The 17,671-nt window shown below is 44.0% G+C and overlaps 2 protein-coding genes and 2 long non-coding RNA genes across 10 annotated transcripts in view; 1 reads left to right on the top strand and 3 right to left on the bottom strand.

Annotated features, from left to right (window-relative positions):
* Window positions 1-16,127, bottom strand: ARL6IP5 (ARF like GTPase 6 interacting protein 5). Of its 2 annotated transcripts, none has more exons than XM_081854010.1 (4): window positions 16,041-16,127; window positions 14,851-15,145; window positions 2,243-2,460; window positions 1-1,466 (listed from the first exon to the last, which is right to left on the bottom strand). In XM_081854010.1, exons 2-4 carry the CDS (start codon window positions 15,024-15,026, stop codon window positions 1,294-1,296), a joined length of 567 nt encoding a protein of 188 aa, XP_081710136.1. In that variant the 5' UTR covers window positions 15,027-15,145; window positions 16,041-16,127; the 3' UTR covers window positions 1-1,293. The 2 variants fall into 2 exon arrangements, with proteins under 2 accessions (XP_081710136.1, XP_081710137.1); XM_081854011.1 differs by having other exon boundaries at window positions 16,035-16,055.
* Window positions 1-17,671, bottom strand: part of LOC309337465 — a 251,399-nt gene that overhangs the window by 32,718 nt on the left and 201,010 nt on the right. The window lies entirely within an intron of this gene.
* UBA3 (ubiquitin like modifier activating enzyme 3) overlaps window positions 7,406-17,671 on the top strand; it is a 26,636-nt gene continuing 16,370 nt past the window's right edge. The window contains exons 1-2 of one of the 6 annotated variants that reach the window (XM_081853507.1): window positions 16,848-16,972; window positions 17,191-17,253. In XM_081853507.1, coding sequence (XP_081709633.1) covers window positions 16,953-16,972; window positions 17,191-17,253 — 83 coding nt within the window. In that variant the 5' untranslated portion in view covers window positions 16,848-16,952. Of the gene's footprint in view, window positions 7,554-16,042; window positions 16,152-16,847; window positions 16,973-17,190; window positions 17,254-17,671 lie in introns of those variants that run through there. The other 5 variants (XM_081853513.1, XM_081853512.1, XM_081853508.1 and 2 more) reach the window with 5 other exon arrangements.
* Window positions 7,838-12,169, bottom strand: LOC309337447. The gene is made up of 2 exons (XR_014154310.1): window positions 10,472-12,169; window positions 7,838-8,168 (listed from the first exon to the last, which is right to left on the bottom strand). It is a non-coding gene; the product is annotated as an uncharacterized lncRNA (long non-coding RNA).

The following is a 17,671-nucleotide window of genomic DNA, read 5'->3' on the forward strand; positions in this document are numbered from 1 at the left end:
TACAGATCAAAACCAGTTTACTTCTCTTAAATCCTAGAATACATAGATAGAGCCATATTTCCAACAAAATACTAATCATTTTACAATTAAGGTATGGAATGAGGCATTACATCTCTCAATTTAAAAAAGAAAGAGTGGGCAGAGGACTACAATGCTAACACCAATCCTAAGAATCACATGAGAGATATTATTCTGTGGACACCTGCTGCATAAATAAACAAGTCTGATCACAGCACATAAATACACAGAAGAAAGAAAATACAGGTGTGTGATATGCAATGTTGGACTAGAATAAAGTTTTCAACCATCTTGCAAGCAAAAATTCAAGGTGCTTTAAATATGTTGTAAAAGGTTGCATGAACTGGTTTTTTTCCCCTTATAGGAAATAAAACCAGGACAGTCCCACCCTTCGTTCCAGTACAATACATTATCAGCAAAAATTAAAGAGTCCATTTTCCAGTTCATCTGTTCTATAAAATATATCTATAAGTGTTGACTAAAGACTCTTAAAGGACTCATACTTCTATTTAATAGCAGATCAAGCCTGGCCGAGTTAAATAATTACATAATTCTATTATATAAAAGCATGTTGGATGTGGCATGCACAGAAAATCATGTTTGTATTGTTATGCAACTCCCTGTCCCCCAAATATTTTAATTCTGCATAGGTTCACTGAAGGAATGTTTGTTTGCTAGATGTTATCTATGCAGACTTGCAATTCTCATGCAGAACGAAGGTCTCCATTTGTAAATGGAAAAAGATAAGGATTTGTCCTAACAAGCTATGCATGTTATGTGACTACATTTGAGTTCTCCACTTCTCCATTTGGAAACACAGACCACTCAAGAAGCACATTAAGATGCACTGCAAAACACTGTAAAATGGACTTTTAAGACCGCATTCATACTAATTTTGGATTTATCTTCTTGGACAGACAGGCGAGTGAAAGGGACTGCTTGCATTTAGTGCACTTTGAATACTTTGAAAAATACTAACATAGTTTTAGAGGATGCATTCCTTCAATTCCCACGCTCCCCTCCCTCCCCCCCCCCCACAAAATAGTGCTATGACCCACCAATTGGATTTGTGTGTCAGATCTCTTAGCATGTCACAGAAGGGTTACTATCACCTCCCCATCCTGGTCAGGGTGTCCTTGAATAACTTGGGGTTGTTTATTTTGCCACACTTCATCTTCGCAGTCTGCGTATTGTCACACACCCAGACTGAAAAGCGATGCTGGTCAAGCCCAACCAAGTGCCCAAAGAGCCATAAACTGCATGCGTGTTTTTTTTTTACTCCTTCGCTTTAGCCAGGTAGTCAGCCAGTTTGGTGATGCCTTCTTCTTGCTGTTCAAGAAGGTCTAGCACAATGCCCATGGGAGTCTTCTTCAAGCCTATGCTTTCCATCTTGTTCTCCATTTTGTTCTTGATGTTCCGAAGCCTCAGGGAAGCATGGACAAACATCACTGGGGGTGGGGAGCAAAAAAGCACATTAATACCCAACAGATATTGTCCACTTCATACCTACATTAGATGCATGTTCTATCACCATCAGCTCCAAGAGCGCATTCTGTCTGCCGATACTGCCCAGCTATAATGACTCTCTGGAAAGCTTCTGATCATAGTTCAATGGCAAATAAAAACCAATGTCACTTATTATATTACTGCCCTGTGTAATGTCTATGATCAGCTGAGAAAGGCTTTCTTGGTTGGCAGCAACCAGAGGGAGGGTCTTCTTGGTGGTGGCACCTTCATTATGGAACCACCTCCCCTCTGAGCTTAGGAAAACATTGATATTAATGATGTTCCAGTGCCCATTAAAAATACATTTAATGTATTTTTGGGCTGGTGCTCCATTCCAGCAGGTTTTATCATCAGCAGTATTATTATTATTATTATTATTATTATCACCACCATCTTCTTCTTCATCTTCTACTACTACTACTACTACTACTACTACTACTACTACTACTAATAATACTGCCTGGGGCTACCAGCTGTATTTTTATGCTGTATGGCAATTTTAATATTGAAGTTGCTTAAACGGCTGTATGTTGCTTTGAGACTGAGGCAGTAAGCTATACAGAAATATTTCTACAAATAAAACATATGTATTGGCTTCTGATCATGATTGTTAAGGAGAAAAAAATTCCTACCAAGGTTGGCATTTAATGCCCAAAACAAAACAAAACAAAACAGCGAAAGGAAAAGCTGCTTCAAAAATAAGCAGACTTGCACTCACAGAACAGAGGAAACGTAATTCCGAACATGAAGACCATGACGCCCCCGAAAAAGGAGATCAGGAAGTAACTTAACAAGATGATAGCGACCACGAAGGCAGCTGGATAGTGCTTCTTAAACCTGCGAATGAAGTCTTTGTTGTGTGATGCCCACACAAATGCTGTGAACACCAGGACCACCACAGCAGCACCGAGGATCATGCTCAGTGGATTCAGAAATCTGCAGAGACAAGAAGGTACAAACGCCCTCAAAGTCTTCCAAATGTTATGCAAGCATTTTATTTCAACATAAAGACATTTTGCATACATCTCCTTGTATCTACAAATCACCCTATGTTTCTGGAGTCAAGTCTAAAAGGAATTGGGGGGGGGGGAGTTTGGCCCATTAACAGTGGCTAAATTATTCATTTGTAAAGTACTGCAGTAGAATTGCAACACCAATATACCTGTGAAAGGGTTAGACGAGGGAAAGCGATTAAACTATCTTAAAAAAAAAAAGTATGTATTTTATTTATCCGTATACCCTGCCTTTCCTCCAGGGAACTCAAGAGGAGGATATACAGAGGATTTTGGGCTGCCTGCTTAGCTTCAGGGAAGTTGTTGCATCACACGCCTTCAAGACCACACCAAGCAGTTATGGCTGGATGTTCATCTCAAGAGACTCCCTTCTCAAAGGCTGCGCTTAACAGGGGCGGAAGCAGAAATAGTCTCCATCTTAATGGCATCCTAATAAGGAGTTTCCATTCACTTCTATGCGGGGGGGGGGGGGGAGAGCGCTGCATTTGGGGAAACTGCTGGAGCGCTAGGAAGCTGTGCCTCTGACACAAACTCTCCTTAACTGACAGAAATCTGGGAAGAGAACCCAGGGCCTAAATGCTGCATGCAAAGCAGAAAGATGTACGGTAGGTCAGCATCAAAAGATTCTTGTTTAGGGAAGCTTTTAATGTTTGATGTATTACGGTATTTTAATATTTTTTTGGAAGCTGCCCAGAGTGGCTGGGGAAGCCCAGCCAGATGGGCGGAGTATGAATAATAAATTGTTGTTGTTGTTGTTGTTGTTGTCCACACTCATCTACCCCACCAGGACAGACTTGCTAGTAAAAATAAATAAGTCCAGTTCCAGATTCCCCCCGCCCCTCAGATATGTCCTCTGTAATAGAGGACATAGCTTAAAAACAAACCAACATCGCCTTTACCTTTCCACCCACCGCAGCATACAACACTGTATTCTATGGAAACAGTGCCAGCCCCAACCTGGCTTTATTCTCTTACAAGACATGAACCCCAGATAGGTGGGTGGTGGTGCAGTTGTCTGGTGGGGTGGTCTCAATGACATACATCCCTCCTTGCCTCACCCCGTCACAAGGAGTCAGACAAACCACCAAGAGTCAAGACGAAGCACAGAGAACCCACAGACCTGAATGGTACAATTCAAATAATTTCAAACTAACAGCTCCGCAGATGCCAACAAAATAAAATCAAACGGGATGCAAAGGAAGTGGGGGAGGGGAAGAGGACACCCAAAGTTATCGCAGTTGAAAAAGCTGAACTGGACAAACAACAACCCTGCAGGTCTGTGACCTGGGGCTGAATCTAAAGAATTTCCCCCAATCCTTTCTGGAACAGATGTGGGTGGGTGGGGGTATGGGGAAGGCAGTTCTGCTGTGTGAGCAGAACACATTTGCCTACAACCCACAGAAGAAGCTGCTTTACATATAACCCAGAACTTGAACACATGCTAGATTTCAGCCCACTGCCTTTAGTATAGGTAAAAACCAGTGGATGGGCCACCGTCGTCGCTCACATGCTTTTCACAAGCACAACACCCATCACAAAGGCAAAACTAAGGCACACAGAGCTGTGGGCTCACCGTCGGTCATCTGTACATTGCACTGCCATGGATAAACTCAAATGGGTGAAGAACCCAGTCCTGGCCCAAGCCCCTGATTTGTGAATGGGTCCTTGCTGGCCTCCTCAATACGTTGCATAGCACTGCCTTGAGAAGTACATCTATGGCTTAATTCATGTCTATCAACACACAATTAACGTGTGCTAGTTTTACCATCTTTGCCAGTTTAATAAAATGGAGATGATACAACTGCTGTGAAAGAGCAGGAGACCTATCTTCCTTTCATCACAGCTTCAGGTTGGGTTGGCCACCTGCTCCTGCTGCTCACAGGAACTCACGCATGGCATACTAAAAACAGGCCGAGTCTGCTTGCTGTTTGCAGTGTCTGAGTCACTTCTGGTCAGCCACAAGCTATATTTAGAGCAAAACTTTCTGAATGTTCTGCCTGGAAAAAGTGAACAGTAACTCAAGGCGGACATCATCACATTGGGCGTCTTACTGCCATTGGGTTTTGTACCAGAGTTTTGAGAGGTAGCCTATTTTTATAGAAGTATGACATAAAAATAAAAGTTATACACATTGCACTTGGCAACAGAATTGATTCCTACAGCAGTTAGCTCAGTGGTAGAACATCTATTATGCATGCACAAGGTCCCAGGTTCAATCTCTAGGTAAGACGGGGAAATACTTCTGTCTAAACCTCTGGAGAGCTGATCAGTGATTTGACTCAGTGTAAGGCAGCTCCCCATGTGCATGTGTGTGTCAAGCTTCCACTAGGCCTCAAGAGATGTGTAGTACAGTCTAAACTGATTGTGGACCAGGTTCCTACCTTAAAACGTGAGCTATTGTAGTTGTAGGCAAGTGATTTGAAGTCCTTGCTGCACTACACAGGCAGGCAAGCCATCATCTTTCAGACTAATTCAAAATCGTTTGGGGGAAGTGTTTAACATCAATCAACTGTCTGCCTTCTCTGGCACCCTTACTAGTATATGTGGCAGAAAACACTCAAAGCAATTTTATTCTATGCAGCTAAAAATCTCTTTGCAATGAACCAATGCTCAAAGGTTCCAGTTTTCAAAGCAAATTGAATTGGCTGAAAGCTGTTGAAAACCCAAATACAGGTGAAATTAAACACAAGGAAAGTTAAAGCGGATTTCCTAAAAAGGAAAGAGTACAAGATAATAAACTGGATGATTTGTTATATCTTTGTTACCTAGCTGGTTCTGCGACTATAAACGTCAGATTCTGCTGCAGAACTCAATGTGCCATTTGGATCAAAATAAAGCATCGTTAACTGAGCTTCACTTTTTATGGCTACAGGCTTTAGGTTAGATCCAGATTCAGTCGTGCACAGAGTTGAACTAGGGAAATCAATGGGACCTAAGTTATCTCTTGTTGATTTCATGGGTTTTACTCAAGCATGAATGAGTCTGGATTCAACCCAACAGAATTTGTTGTTAATGGCCATGAATACTGTCTCCTAGAAGTGAGAGGTTAACAGGTCAAAAAACAGACAAGGCGAGAAAAACTGATAACTGGAAGTGTTAGTCTCTGTGCCTGCTAGAATCTTTATCAAGACATATTTTTAGGCCTTTAATCTGTAACTGTGAGAAAGCTTGTTTAAAACTGTCAAAAGCAGTGGTTCAGAAGTTGCCTAGTGCAATAGCTTGTTTGCTTCTGTATCTGCATCAAATTGCAAATCACCAAGTGGGCAACTGGCAGTGGAACACAGTTAAAAGGGGTAAGATGTTTGCCATAGTCATGAGAACAAGATGGCACATCAGTCATTAAATCATAAAACCAACCTTCACTGTCTACATGAGGGGTAACCAACGCAGTCCCTCCAGATTGTGTTGAACTACAGCTCCCATCAGCCCCATCCAGCAAGGATAGTGATGGGGTCATGGAAGTTGCAGACCAGCAGCATCTGATGGCACCATATTGGCTACTCCTGCCCTACATATTTGCAATGAGTAGGCAGCAAGGAAGGCCATCTGCAGACACAGGCTGTAAACAGATACTGCCCTTTCGAAACTGTTGAGCCCCAACAACATTTATGCCTGCCTACATCCCAGACTCAAAGCATAGTCCAGCTAATTTCCCCATCTTTACAAGCTTTAAAGGAGACAAGCTAAGCCCTGAGACCTCCAACACACTGCTCCCCCAAGACCCAAAGCAGAAAGCAGGAACTATCACATTCTCTCTTCCACTACAGTTGAGCCTGCTGAACAGAGATGTATCTAGGTTACCATCTGCAATCTCATTTCAGAGGATAGTCTGAGATTAAAAAGACTGAGAACTTGGTGCATTTTCCTTTAGCTGCTGCTGCATCCTGCTTATGCAATTGTCCCAAGGCAAATTCTCTGGCCAAGCATTTCAAACACAACATGCATGAGTGTACAGAGTCCCTTCAAAAGCTTCCTCCTGCCAACATTGTACGTTACTTCAGAATCTGTCCTAACTGCTGCCTCCAAATTTATTTCTATTGAATCAACAATTATGTGGCCTTCATTTGGCAAGAATAACAGCCAGCCGCTGCCTAAGGGAAGTGCACATATAATATGTTTGGAATAATTCTGAATACAAGGTAACACCCTAGAAAGTTCTTCTCTAACAGCAGGCGGTCAATGCTGATACCATCTTCGCTAAGGTGATAAGACAAGTAATCCATCATGTCTGAAGTGTGCTCTGAAGTCCTCCAAGTGGGAGTCATTAAATGCCACAGGTGGTATCAGGAGCTAGGTTAGTTATAGGATACACTCTAAATATAGCCCTCGTTAGAGAGATTTATTGAACGTATCAGACACCACCAGTATATGTGCAAGACATCTTGTAGCATGGTAGCACGGTGGTTATTTGAGGTTGGTGTTACTCGGACAACGTACAAAAACAAACTTGGGGAGAAGGTGATTAGTTCTTATTGCCAAGGAATAGGTTTTGTAGTGGTGGCAGGAATAGCCAGGAAGTGTAAAGCACTCAATATAAATAGACCACTAAATGGATGCCTTAAGGTCTCATTGAGAGATACAGGAAACAACTTTTGCCTGCTGGAAAGATGTTGCACCTAGAAGAAAGCACGTGGGGCGAAAAATAAAGAAGTGATCTACAGGCAAACAAATAATGTACTCCTCTATACAGCCAAGCCAACAGAACATCTTTCCATTTGCTACTGACAGATTTGCTTTCCAACCATCTGCTGCAAAGTGGAACAGACCGACGGTGGAAATCTCATTTCATACTCAAGTGTGTCTTGGTTGGATGAACTGCAAGCAGGAAGTCATTGCATTAACTCAAATGGCCAGACTAGGCAATGCTGCAGGTGCATTAAGGACAATCCCAGAAGCTGGAAGCTTCCAATGCAGTCGGAGATGTCGATAAGAACAATAAAAGAAGCCACCAAACAAATACAAAGCTGTAACAGAATAGATTTAGTAATAAGGTTTCAGCTTATGTACCACCACCAGGTAAGCACTGCATACTGCATGCCTGATTATCCGATCCCTGCTTCCAGTGTGTTAGCACACTGTAGCAAGCTTGTATTCTCCAACAACTTGGCACCAATGCGTGAAATACTTGGTTTTAAGAAGCTGGGAAGGTTCATTCAGGGAAGTGATAGGAGCACAGGCTTCCATGTTCTGGGACCAGAAAGTAAGGCAAGTTCCTCCTGAATTAGGAAGAGATCTTGACTGAAAGAGATAAAATTAACAGATCTTTCATATCACTATGTTGTTGTTTTTTTTAAAAAAAATTCTACAGCAGTACTATAGGAAAGGCTATGTTAAGTTTGGAAAGAATTGCCTTTTTGCAAAGAGATAAAAAAATACTCCTACTCAGTTGGAAGGGCACAAAGATGCATAGTGCATTACCAATGGCTGGCTGTAGAGAGTGCCAGTTAAAAGTTAAGTGATGAAATTGAAGCGGACATCTGTGACCAGGGGTGGTGGTGTAGGGGACAGAAGTGGAAAAGAGAAACCAAGAACTGTAGACTAAAGATATGCCATACAAAATCTAATTCAGCAACCTGCTTGCGTCAGGCTAAATATAATGTACTTTTTGCATATGGCCCTTGTTGGTGGAGGCTCAACTGAATGTGATCATTTATTTATTTATTTTTAAATAATATTTATTCAAAATTTTAAGGGTTACAAAAAGAAAAAAGAGAAAAAAGAAAAATAAAAAAGACAGAAAAGATACAATCAGTTAAAAAAAAAAAGAACAAATCGAACCTTTACATAACTTTCTTTCCTTTACTTATTTCACTTAGTTTTTTGCAGATAAAATCACTCATATTCGGAAGGAGCTAGACACCACCGTGGGAGCAGGGCTGGGGCGGGAGAGTGCTAGAGCTCTGTCTGGTCAAGTTGCATGGAATCGATTTCAATCCATTACCCCCGAGGATGTGGACAGGCTGCTTGGACGCGTGAAACCAACCACCTGTCTCCTGGATCCTTGCCCATCCTGGCTAATAAAAGCAAGCCGGGAAGGGCTGGGCGATGGGCTCTGTGGGGTGGTGAATGCTTCTCTCTGTGAGGGAGCATTCCCAGATCCGCTGAAAGAGGCGGTCATCAAACCGCTTCTTAAAAAACCATCTTTAGACCCGGCCAGTATGGCCAACTATCGCCCAGTCTCAAATCTTCCATTCTTGGGCAAGGTGATTGAGCGCGTGGTTGCTGAACAACTCCAGGCACGCCTGGAGGATGCGGACCATTTGGATCCCTTCCAATCGGGATTCAGGCCTCATCATGGGACTGAAACTGCCTTGGTCGCGCTGGTTGATGATCTCCGGCGAGCTAGGGACAAAGGTGAGAGCTGTTTCCTAGTTCTGCTGGATCTCTCAGCGGCCTTTGATACAATCGACCATAACATCCTTCTGGACCGTCTAGAGGGGCTGGGAGCTGGGGGCACTGTTATACAGTGGTTTCGCTCCTTCCTCCTGGGCCGTGTTCAGAAAGTGGTGGTGGGGGATGAGTGTTCAGACCCCTGGGCCCTCACTTGTGGGGTGCCTCAGGGTTCCGTCCTCTCCCCCATGCTTTTTAACATCTATATGAAGCCGCTGGGAGAGATCATCAGGGGGTTTGGACTGGGTGTCCATCAATATGCAGATGATACCCAGCTCTACCTCTCTTTCAAATCAGAACCAGTGAAGGCGGTGAAGGTCCTGTGTAAGTGCCTGGAGGCGGTTGGAGGATGGATGGCGGCTAATGGATTGAGGTTGAATCCTGACAAGACAGAAGTACTGTTTTTGGGGGACAGGGGGCGGGCTGGTGTGGAGGACTCCCTGGTCCTGAATGGGGTAACTGTGCCCCTGAAGGACCAGGTGCACAGCCTGGGAGTCATTTTGGACTCACAGCTGTCCATGGAGGCGCAGGTCAATTCTGTATCCAGGGCAGCTGTCTACCAACTCCACCTGGTACGCAGGCTGAGACCCTACCTGCCCGCGGACTGTCTCGCCAGAGTGGTGCATGCTCTAGTTATCTCCCGCTTGGACTACTGCAATGCGCTTTACGTGGGGCTACCTTTGAAGGTGACTCGGAAACTACAACTAATCCAGAATGCGGCAGCTAGACTGGTGACTGGGGGCAGCCGCCGAGACCACATAACACCGGTCTTGAAAGACCTACATTGGCTCCCAGTACGTTTCCGAGCACAATTCAAAGTGCTGGTGTTGACCTTTAAAGCCCTAAACGGCCTCGGCCCAGTATACCTGAAGGAGCGTCTCCACCCCCATCGTTCTGCCCGGACGCTGAGGTCCAGCGCCGAGGGCCTTCTGGCGGTTCCCTCATTACGAGAAGCAAAGCTACAGGGAACCAGGCAGAGGGCCTTCTCGGTAGTGGCACCCGCCTTGTGGAACGCCCTCCCATCAGATGTCAAAGCGATAAATAACTACCTGACATTCAGAAGACATCTTAAGGCAGCCCTGTTCAGGGAAGTTTTTAATCTGTGATATTTTAATGTATTTCTGGTTTTTATGGAAGCCGCCCAGAGTGGCTGGGGAAACCCAGCCAGATGGGCGGGGTACAAATAATAAATTATTATTATTATTATTATTATATTCATTGACCTCCTCACACCTCCCATTTTTGTATTCTAATTCAAATTGTTATTTCAGCAAATCCTTCCAACCTTGTTTTTATCTTAATAATTTATCTTAATATACTATAATTTTACGTTCTCTCTTTCGTCAATTCATTTTTACTTAATCCTTTATATCATTTCTGCCAAAACCACATAATTTTCTTTTTCCAACATCTTTCTAACAGTCCTTAATTTTACAGTATTTTTGAAGATAAGCTTTAAATTTTTTCCAATCTTCTTCCATCGACTCTTCTCCTTGGTCCCGGATTCTGCCAGTCATCTCAGCCAGTTCCATGTATTCCATCACCTTGAATGAATGTGATCATTTAAAACAAACCTGATAATAAAGGGCACTGCAAAGCTATGAATGTAATAGAAGCAAGACAGGATCTGGAAGAGAGGCAGTGCTTGAAACATGGCTACTTAAGCTATAGAAAAAACTCCAGAAGCAAAAACAAGACTTGCCACAGCATCCAATTGAGAGTTTTATTCTTCATTGCCCTTCTTTCAGCTGCATACTATAACAGACAATGCTTAGCTTAAAGTACCAATTTTAAGTACACTCCAGGCTTACTAAATTGTGACGTTGAGGACAGAAATATCTGATAAACCTCATAACTTAATTAGTTGAACTGTAAATGTTCCTCATTAGCTGGCCTGAGTTAAATGTTCACCAGGCTTAAGACTTCATGGAAAAAGTGAGTTTTGAGGAGAGATTTGAAGGAAGAGATGCAAGTAGCATCACACAGGTGTTTGGGGAGGCAGTTCCAAGCATAAGGTGCAGCAAGAGTAGAGTAATTTGAGGGAGCAGGAGACCCTCAGCTGGATGGAAGTGGTGGAGCAAAGGTCAAAGGAAGAATGTAAGAGGGGAGAAAAGACGGTAAGGGTTTTGAAGAGGCGGGAAGAAGCCTGCAACGGATCCAGGAGCAGAGATAAAGTCAATGTGCAGATTAGAAGAGACATCATGCGATCAGAACAAGAGGAGATTTATTTTGGCTACAGAAGACTGAGAAAGGAACACAACTTGGCAACAGACTGAACAAAGAGGACAAAGAAGGGGACAAAACAAAGCCAAGGCTACATGGCTGTTCAACAGGGCAGATGATAACACAGTAACTGATAAAAGAGTATTTGATGGGAAGGAGAGTTGAGAGAGAATACTGAGTTGGAGATAACATATGTTCAAGAAGAAACAAAGGAAGCTAGCACAGTACTTTCTATGCTATATGAAATGAAAATTAGTTGCCAACACCACAGGTGGCTCTTCCTCACTCCCTGAAAGATCTTGCAGTGCATACAGCTAGCAACAACAGGAAAAGGAGGAGCCAGAAAGATTCAACTATGGAAAAGCCTTAAAACATGCAACCATATAAACCAAGATGCAAGCTCAGCAATTGTAAAATAAACAGTGCTCTGTATTACTCTATGAACCTTGTATCAGATTATTAAGAAGTGACTTAGTGCAGCTTGCAGCTAGGTTTTTTTTTTAAGCTTTTAAGTAAATCTGAATGGAACAATCTTCCAAGCAAGTATGTTTTGGGTAAGACTTACATACATCAAAAATATTTTGAAAGGGAAATCTTTCCCCCCCTTGTTCTCTATTAAGCAGACACACTGGACATGGCCTCTCTCCACCTATTCCCAATTACCACAGGTAATTAGCACAGGTGTGAGCTTGCCTATATTGGCCAACTCCATTGTGATATAGAATAATGAATGTAGCAGTTCCACCTGCCAATAATGGGGATCAGATACCAGCCTAACACCTTCCATGCCCGTTGAGCAGATATTCAGCAGATGCCTTCTGTGCCAACTTTTAAATGCCTGCTGAAAACTTTTCCATTCCGCCAGGCCTATTCAGGCAATTAAAAATATCGTATTTTTCCATCTATAAGACGTCCCCATGTATAAGATGTCTCCTATTTTGGGGGACTCAGATTTAAGAAAATGGGGGGAGATGGCCCAGAGTATAAAACACCCCCTAATGTTTGACATTATTTTTTAGGGGGGGGGGGGAACCTAGTCTTATACATGAAAAAATACGGTACATCTTTCCACAATGGTGTGTGCTAAATTGATATCTGTTTAACTTTTTTACGGTTTTATTGTATGGTTTTATGTGTTTAGTGTTGTAAAACATATTGAGATATATAGAATACAAATATTTATATAAATTATTTTCATCATGGAGGGAAAGACTTTTTCATTATGTACAGAAAGCCATCAAAAGAAAATGGAATGGATGAGAGCCCTTAAACTTACATCAAGAGGTCAGAGTCAGTTAAATAAGCCCAGTGCTCAATGCCATGTTCCAAACATTTGGCCAAACCAATTAGCTTCCAAGCAGAATTACTTCCTTCCATTCTATAGGGTAGGCATAGGCAAACTCGGCCCACCAGATGTTTTGGGACTACAACTCCCATCATCCCTAGCTAACAGGGATGATGGTCAGGGATGATGGGAATTGTAGTCTCAAAAACATCTGGAGGGCCGAGTTTGCCTATGCCTGCTATAGGGTCTTTCTCTAAAAAAACACAATGTCCACCTCTAGGGAGTAAAGGAAAGTCCTGTTTGTTTCTGACTATCTGATGGAAGCATCAAGGAACAATTATATGCCTTGTCTCACTTTTAGCATGAAGTAAAAGACCCAGTCTGAAAAAGGATTTGCAAGTGTAACTAAGAAAGGTTGATGAATGCAGCCTAAATCTAACACCAAGCCAAAATGGCAGACAGTTTGCTTTTTTGTTCTTTCATCTTTTAGGATTCAAAGGAGATGGAAGAAGGATTTCCTGTGTGGTTTTGCTCAGAATTTTCATATATTCACAGGTTCTCTTCAAAAAGGAGGTGTTCTGAGTATCATATGAATAATTCCTTTGTGGGGTTTTTAAATGCACACACTTGTAGCCGTAAAATCTCACTGATCCTCTAAAGCAGCCTGGGCTAAAACTCCCATCATCCCCAACTACGGGCCCTGCTGGTGGAGTGAATGACAGTTGTAGTCCAAAACATGTTGGTAAACACTACTCTGAGGAGAGCTTTTCTAGCAAGGGGAAATGTTAAACATGTTTAAATTAGGCTCTATTAATGATAATAGACTTAAGAGAAAGCAAGTAAGCTTAATCTCAGTTTACTCATTCTACAGCTTCTGCAGAAGATTTCATTTATTTTACCTTTACCATGACAGGAATAAAAACCCCTGGTCAGTGAAAATCTGATCCCCTTAATCAGACTCTGAGGTGAATGAGTAAGGGAAGCAAGAATGGCTCTTAGGTATGCTTTTGCTTTCTAACACACAAATCATTTAACAGAAGCTTCTAGCTCTCATGAGTGCAGCAGAGGCCAAACTGATGAGTCACCAGACTGCCAAATTTTCAACCAACAATTTCAGAAATTGTCACATGAGTGAGGGGCTGACTCATGACTAGTTCCAAATGGCAAGGCCACATTAATGGTTTGGAAGCATAGGAAGTCTTCTCTTTCCATTCAAGTCCTCTGAAGAAATGCCATGTGGCACAGTCCAGCAAGCATGACTCATGTGAAGAAATTGCAGTTAGAGTTTTGAATACCAACGCCCATCAGTTTAGGCCTAAAATACATTCTCTCTCTCTATATATATAAAAATATAGGAGAGAGAGCATGCACCAAGGATTATCAAGGTTTTCCAAAAACTAAGTGTCTCGAAGAAGGGAAGCTTTTTATTGGGCCAAAATGAATAACAGGCACAGGGAATATGAGGACTGGGAGAGTATCTGAGGATTTATTCTTTAAGTTTATTATACTATGGGGATAGGTGGGAACTATGTAAGAGCATCATTTATTTCTTTAAAAAGTGAAAGAATGAGAACTAAGTTGAAAAGTACCTCACATTTAACCCAATTCACCCCCAAAGAAGCAAAAATAAAATAAAAATAAAAGTGCATTTCTCAAAAGGGTTAACAAGAATAGTTGCAAAATACCAATTTCCCACAAACAATGAGTCATATACACACAGAACTGACTTCCAGAATACAACAATGTTACAATTGTATTCAAGGCACGGCAGGGGGGTGGCACAGAAACACCTAGATTTCTTCATGCATAAACACAGTCTTAATGAATTGCCCTGGTTATTTCATGATCCAAATCTAATAGAAACGTAGGTTTCACTTTTGAAAACGTACATTCAACAAGGAAGACGCCTACAGCTACATTTTGAAGGAGAGAAAGGAAATCAACTCAGGAAGTTACAGTTAGCCAACGGCACTGTATAGCTAAAACAGCAATTTCACGCAGGATTGCTCTATGCAGGACACTTTGCGATACATACAGCGGATTTGCTATCGTCTTGCTCACAGCTAAGCTACCTCCATCTTAAAACCAGATAGCGAAGCAGTGCACATCCGGTAACGTATGTTATTTAGAAGCTTCTCCACAAATACGAATGCGATGGAAAGCAAACAAGGAGGCCCAGCACAACCCCATATACCTCTTCTCAGAAGTAAGCCCCATTAAGTTCCATGGGAATTTATTCAATTAGTATGTGCAGAGCCGCAGCTTGCAGTTTGCAAGCGGCAGCTTGCTACCTTCAGAAGAGAAAGGGAGAACGGAAGCTAAAATGCACCATTGCTCTGCTAGAGTTGCCAGCGTCAGGCCAGGAAAGGTGTGCGCCCCCGCTCCATCTTTGCCGCGGAACGCGCCCGCGCTTACCCCACTATGGAGATCACGGTAGCCGCCACCACCAGGTAGTTGGTCTGGTAATAGAGCAAATTGCTGACCACCCTGTTGTTCCATTTGGAAATGTCTTTGAAATCCGGCAGGGCGAAGCGGTCGTGGCCCGGAATGAAGTCGTCCCAGGATCTAAGCGGAGCTACTTGCACGTCCATAATGCCTCTCCCATTCGGAATCCTGCAGCAGCAGCTGCGGCGGCGGCGCGACGTCAGCAGGGCGGCCTTAAAGAAGGGCAGCGCAGCAACCAGCTGACTGGAGTTGCATTTCTGGTTGCCTGCAAAGCAGGAAGGGGGGGAAAGGCAGCCGCGGGAGGGCGGATTTTATCCTTCACCAAAATCCCACTGTTTGCAAATTAAGATGCAACATTTGCAATGTATAGAGTTCACACAATAGCTCCTTTTAAAAAGCTGAGGTCCGTAGCAGTCTCCTTGAACACCGTTGTAAGATCCTGCCAGATATCTATATATATATATTGCAAGGTTGCTCAACACAGCGCAGTGCTATGCATGTCTACTTGCAATTTTAATAAGAATTTGTGCCTCCACTTGCTTTTCTCTCTTCCCTTACATTTCCACCCGCATTTTGTTTTTTGGAGTGGAAGCCGCCTGAGGATAGGGCTAGTTTACTCATAGGCTTTGGTAAGCGGCTCTGAGAGCATTTTTGGCTAAGGGATGGGGTATAAAGGTGCTAAATAAATTTATTTTGAACTGCACTTTTTACCTGCAATAATATACACACTTGCCTGAGAGTATGCCGCATTTAGAGCAGTATTTCTGAATAGGACTGCACTGCCACCAGTAAATTTTCCTCAAGGTCATGTACAAAATAACTATGTTTTCTCTGGAAATGAGGTCCAGGGACATATTTTTTCTGATTTTAATCAACCTCTACAATTAAACTAGGGAAAGCAAAAAACACGCTCACATAATATGCTAAACACTAACGAAACTCTTATTGGGAAATCAATGATCTAGTTGTTGCAACGTGACAACTAAGCCCATTGCACAATTAGGGGGACGGACGATTCAACATCCTGGAGTATTTAAATATTTTCACGTTGCATTATTGTACTGAACATGTCCTGCTCATCATGCTCATGCAAATACCGGGTGCCCTCCAACTAAAGCATGAATTTAATCAGGAACTTGGTCCATCTAGCTCACCACTACCTGCACCAGAGGTGGAGAAGACGACTCCGTTGAAGGGATCGCCGTCTGCAGAGAATGCAAAATGGAATAATCGGGAGGGCGCTAAGATGTCACGCAGTGTGACAGAAAAAGGTACCAAATTAAGAAAGCTTTTGGTTGCAAAGGGAGGGCTCAGGAGGCAGAGGCGGCCACCAACCTGGAAGGCTTTCAAAGAGGATGAGGCAGATTCATGGAGGAGAGGGCTGTCAGATACCACGACCAAGTCGTGGAGGAAGGGGCTATCCGTGGCTACTTCGCCACCATCATAAAGGATATTTATGGTGTCTTATTTTATGAACCGCCCTGAGATCTGTGGCTGGAGGGCGGTATAAAATGAGCATGTACGTAAGGAATGAAATAAAGACTATAGTTTCTCCTCCGCACCTGGGACGCAGCAGCACCAGTTGCTGGAAAACCGCATGGTTGTGTGGAGGGGTAGCAAAGGATGCTGCCCTCCCACAGACAGCTTATTCTTTATATCACTTTTATTTGCTGCCCTCCCCACAGGGAGCTCGAGGCGGCGTGCATGGGTCTCCTGCCCGTTTCATCCTCACAACCACCCTGTGAGGCCGCTTAGGCCGAGGGCAGGCGACAGGCCCAAGGTCACACCCGGTGGGCTGCATGGCCGAGTAGGGGAATTCGAACCCACAACCTAGTCCCGGCACTCGCTCAACCCACGGCGAAACAGGAGGCTGGGCTGGGCGGTGAATTTGGCGTCTGTCTTCGCGCGTGCGCGTGTTTTTAAAAGCGACCGGCTCTAACGGAAACCGGAAGCGAGGCCTACGAATCGCCTCCGTCAGCGAGGACGAGTGGGAGCCCGGCTCGGAACTTCCGGCCGCGGTGCATTGTGGGCGAGCCGTTGGAGGGAGAGGACAGGAGGAGAGAGGCTCAGCTATGGCGGATGTTGAGGAGCCGTAAGTACCTGCCTCCTCCCCACCCCCACGCGCTTGGCTGCCTTCGCCGCCGCCGCCGCTTCTTCCAGGGAGGGGGCTGGCGGGGAGCTGCGCCCCCTCAGCCTCAGCCTCTGCCCTGTCCCCCTCCCCCCGCGCCCAAGTCGTGGCGGGAGCGCGCGAGCCCCGAGCCTGACCCGGTCGGCGACTGACCCTTCTTTTATTCTCTCTCTCTTTTATAGGGAGAAGAAAAGAAGGAGGCTAGAGGAGCGGCGGCTAGCGGGAGAGAGGCAGAGAGAGATGGGGTCAGTGCTGGGTTTAGGGGGCAGAGGATGGAGGGGGGCCGCACAGGTGGGCGAGGGGGCCACTGAATTGGGAATGTGTGGCAGGCTCCCCTCATATATGAGAAAAACAAGTATGTGTGAATTATCAAAAGCACCTGCAGCCTGGCTCGCTAGGCGCCTAGGTTCTTCCCTTAGGTGCTAATCTTCTGCCTCAAACCAGTAGTAGCCAGTGTGGGGCTGGCCAGATGTTGCTGGGCTACAGCTCTCATTATGACTGGCCATGCTGGCTGATGCTGATGGGAGTTGATCAGCATCACGCCCACTTGAGGCTGCTCATGTGGCTTCATGTTGCTCTGCATGAATAGTAGCACTGTGACTGTCTCTTCTTGCAGAAACCTAGCCTTTTCCCTGCTAGTTTTCCACTTGCGGGACAGGTTTT

Source organism: Podarcis erhardii (genome assembly GCF_964252035.2).
Source record: "Podarcis erhardii genome assembly, chromosome: 2".
Taxonomy (NCBI): Eukaryota; Metazoa; Chordata; class Lepidosauria; order Squamata; family Lacertidae; genus Podarcis; species Podarcis erhardii.

Bases quoted from the DNA above. Each gene is read 5' to 3' on its own strand.
- ARL6IP5 (XM_081854010.1), bottom strand. From the start codon at position 15,026: ATGGACGTGCAAGTAGCTCCGCTTAGATCCTGGGACGACTTCATTCCG. The intron at 2,461-14,850 runs GTAAGCGCGGGC...TTGTCTCTGCAG, and splicing joins ACCGTGATCTCCATAGTGGG to ATTTCTGAATCCACTGAGCA. The intron at 1,467-2,242 runs GTGAGTGCAAGT...CCCCACCCCCAG, and splicing joins AATTACGTTTCCTCTGTTCT to TGATGTTTGTCCATGCTTCC.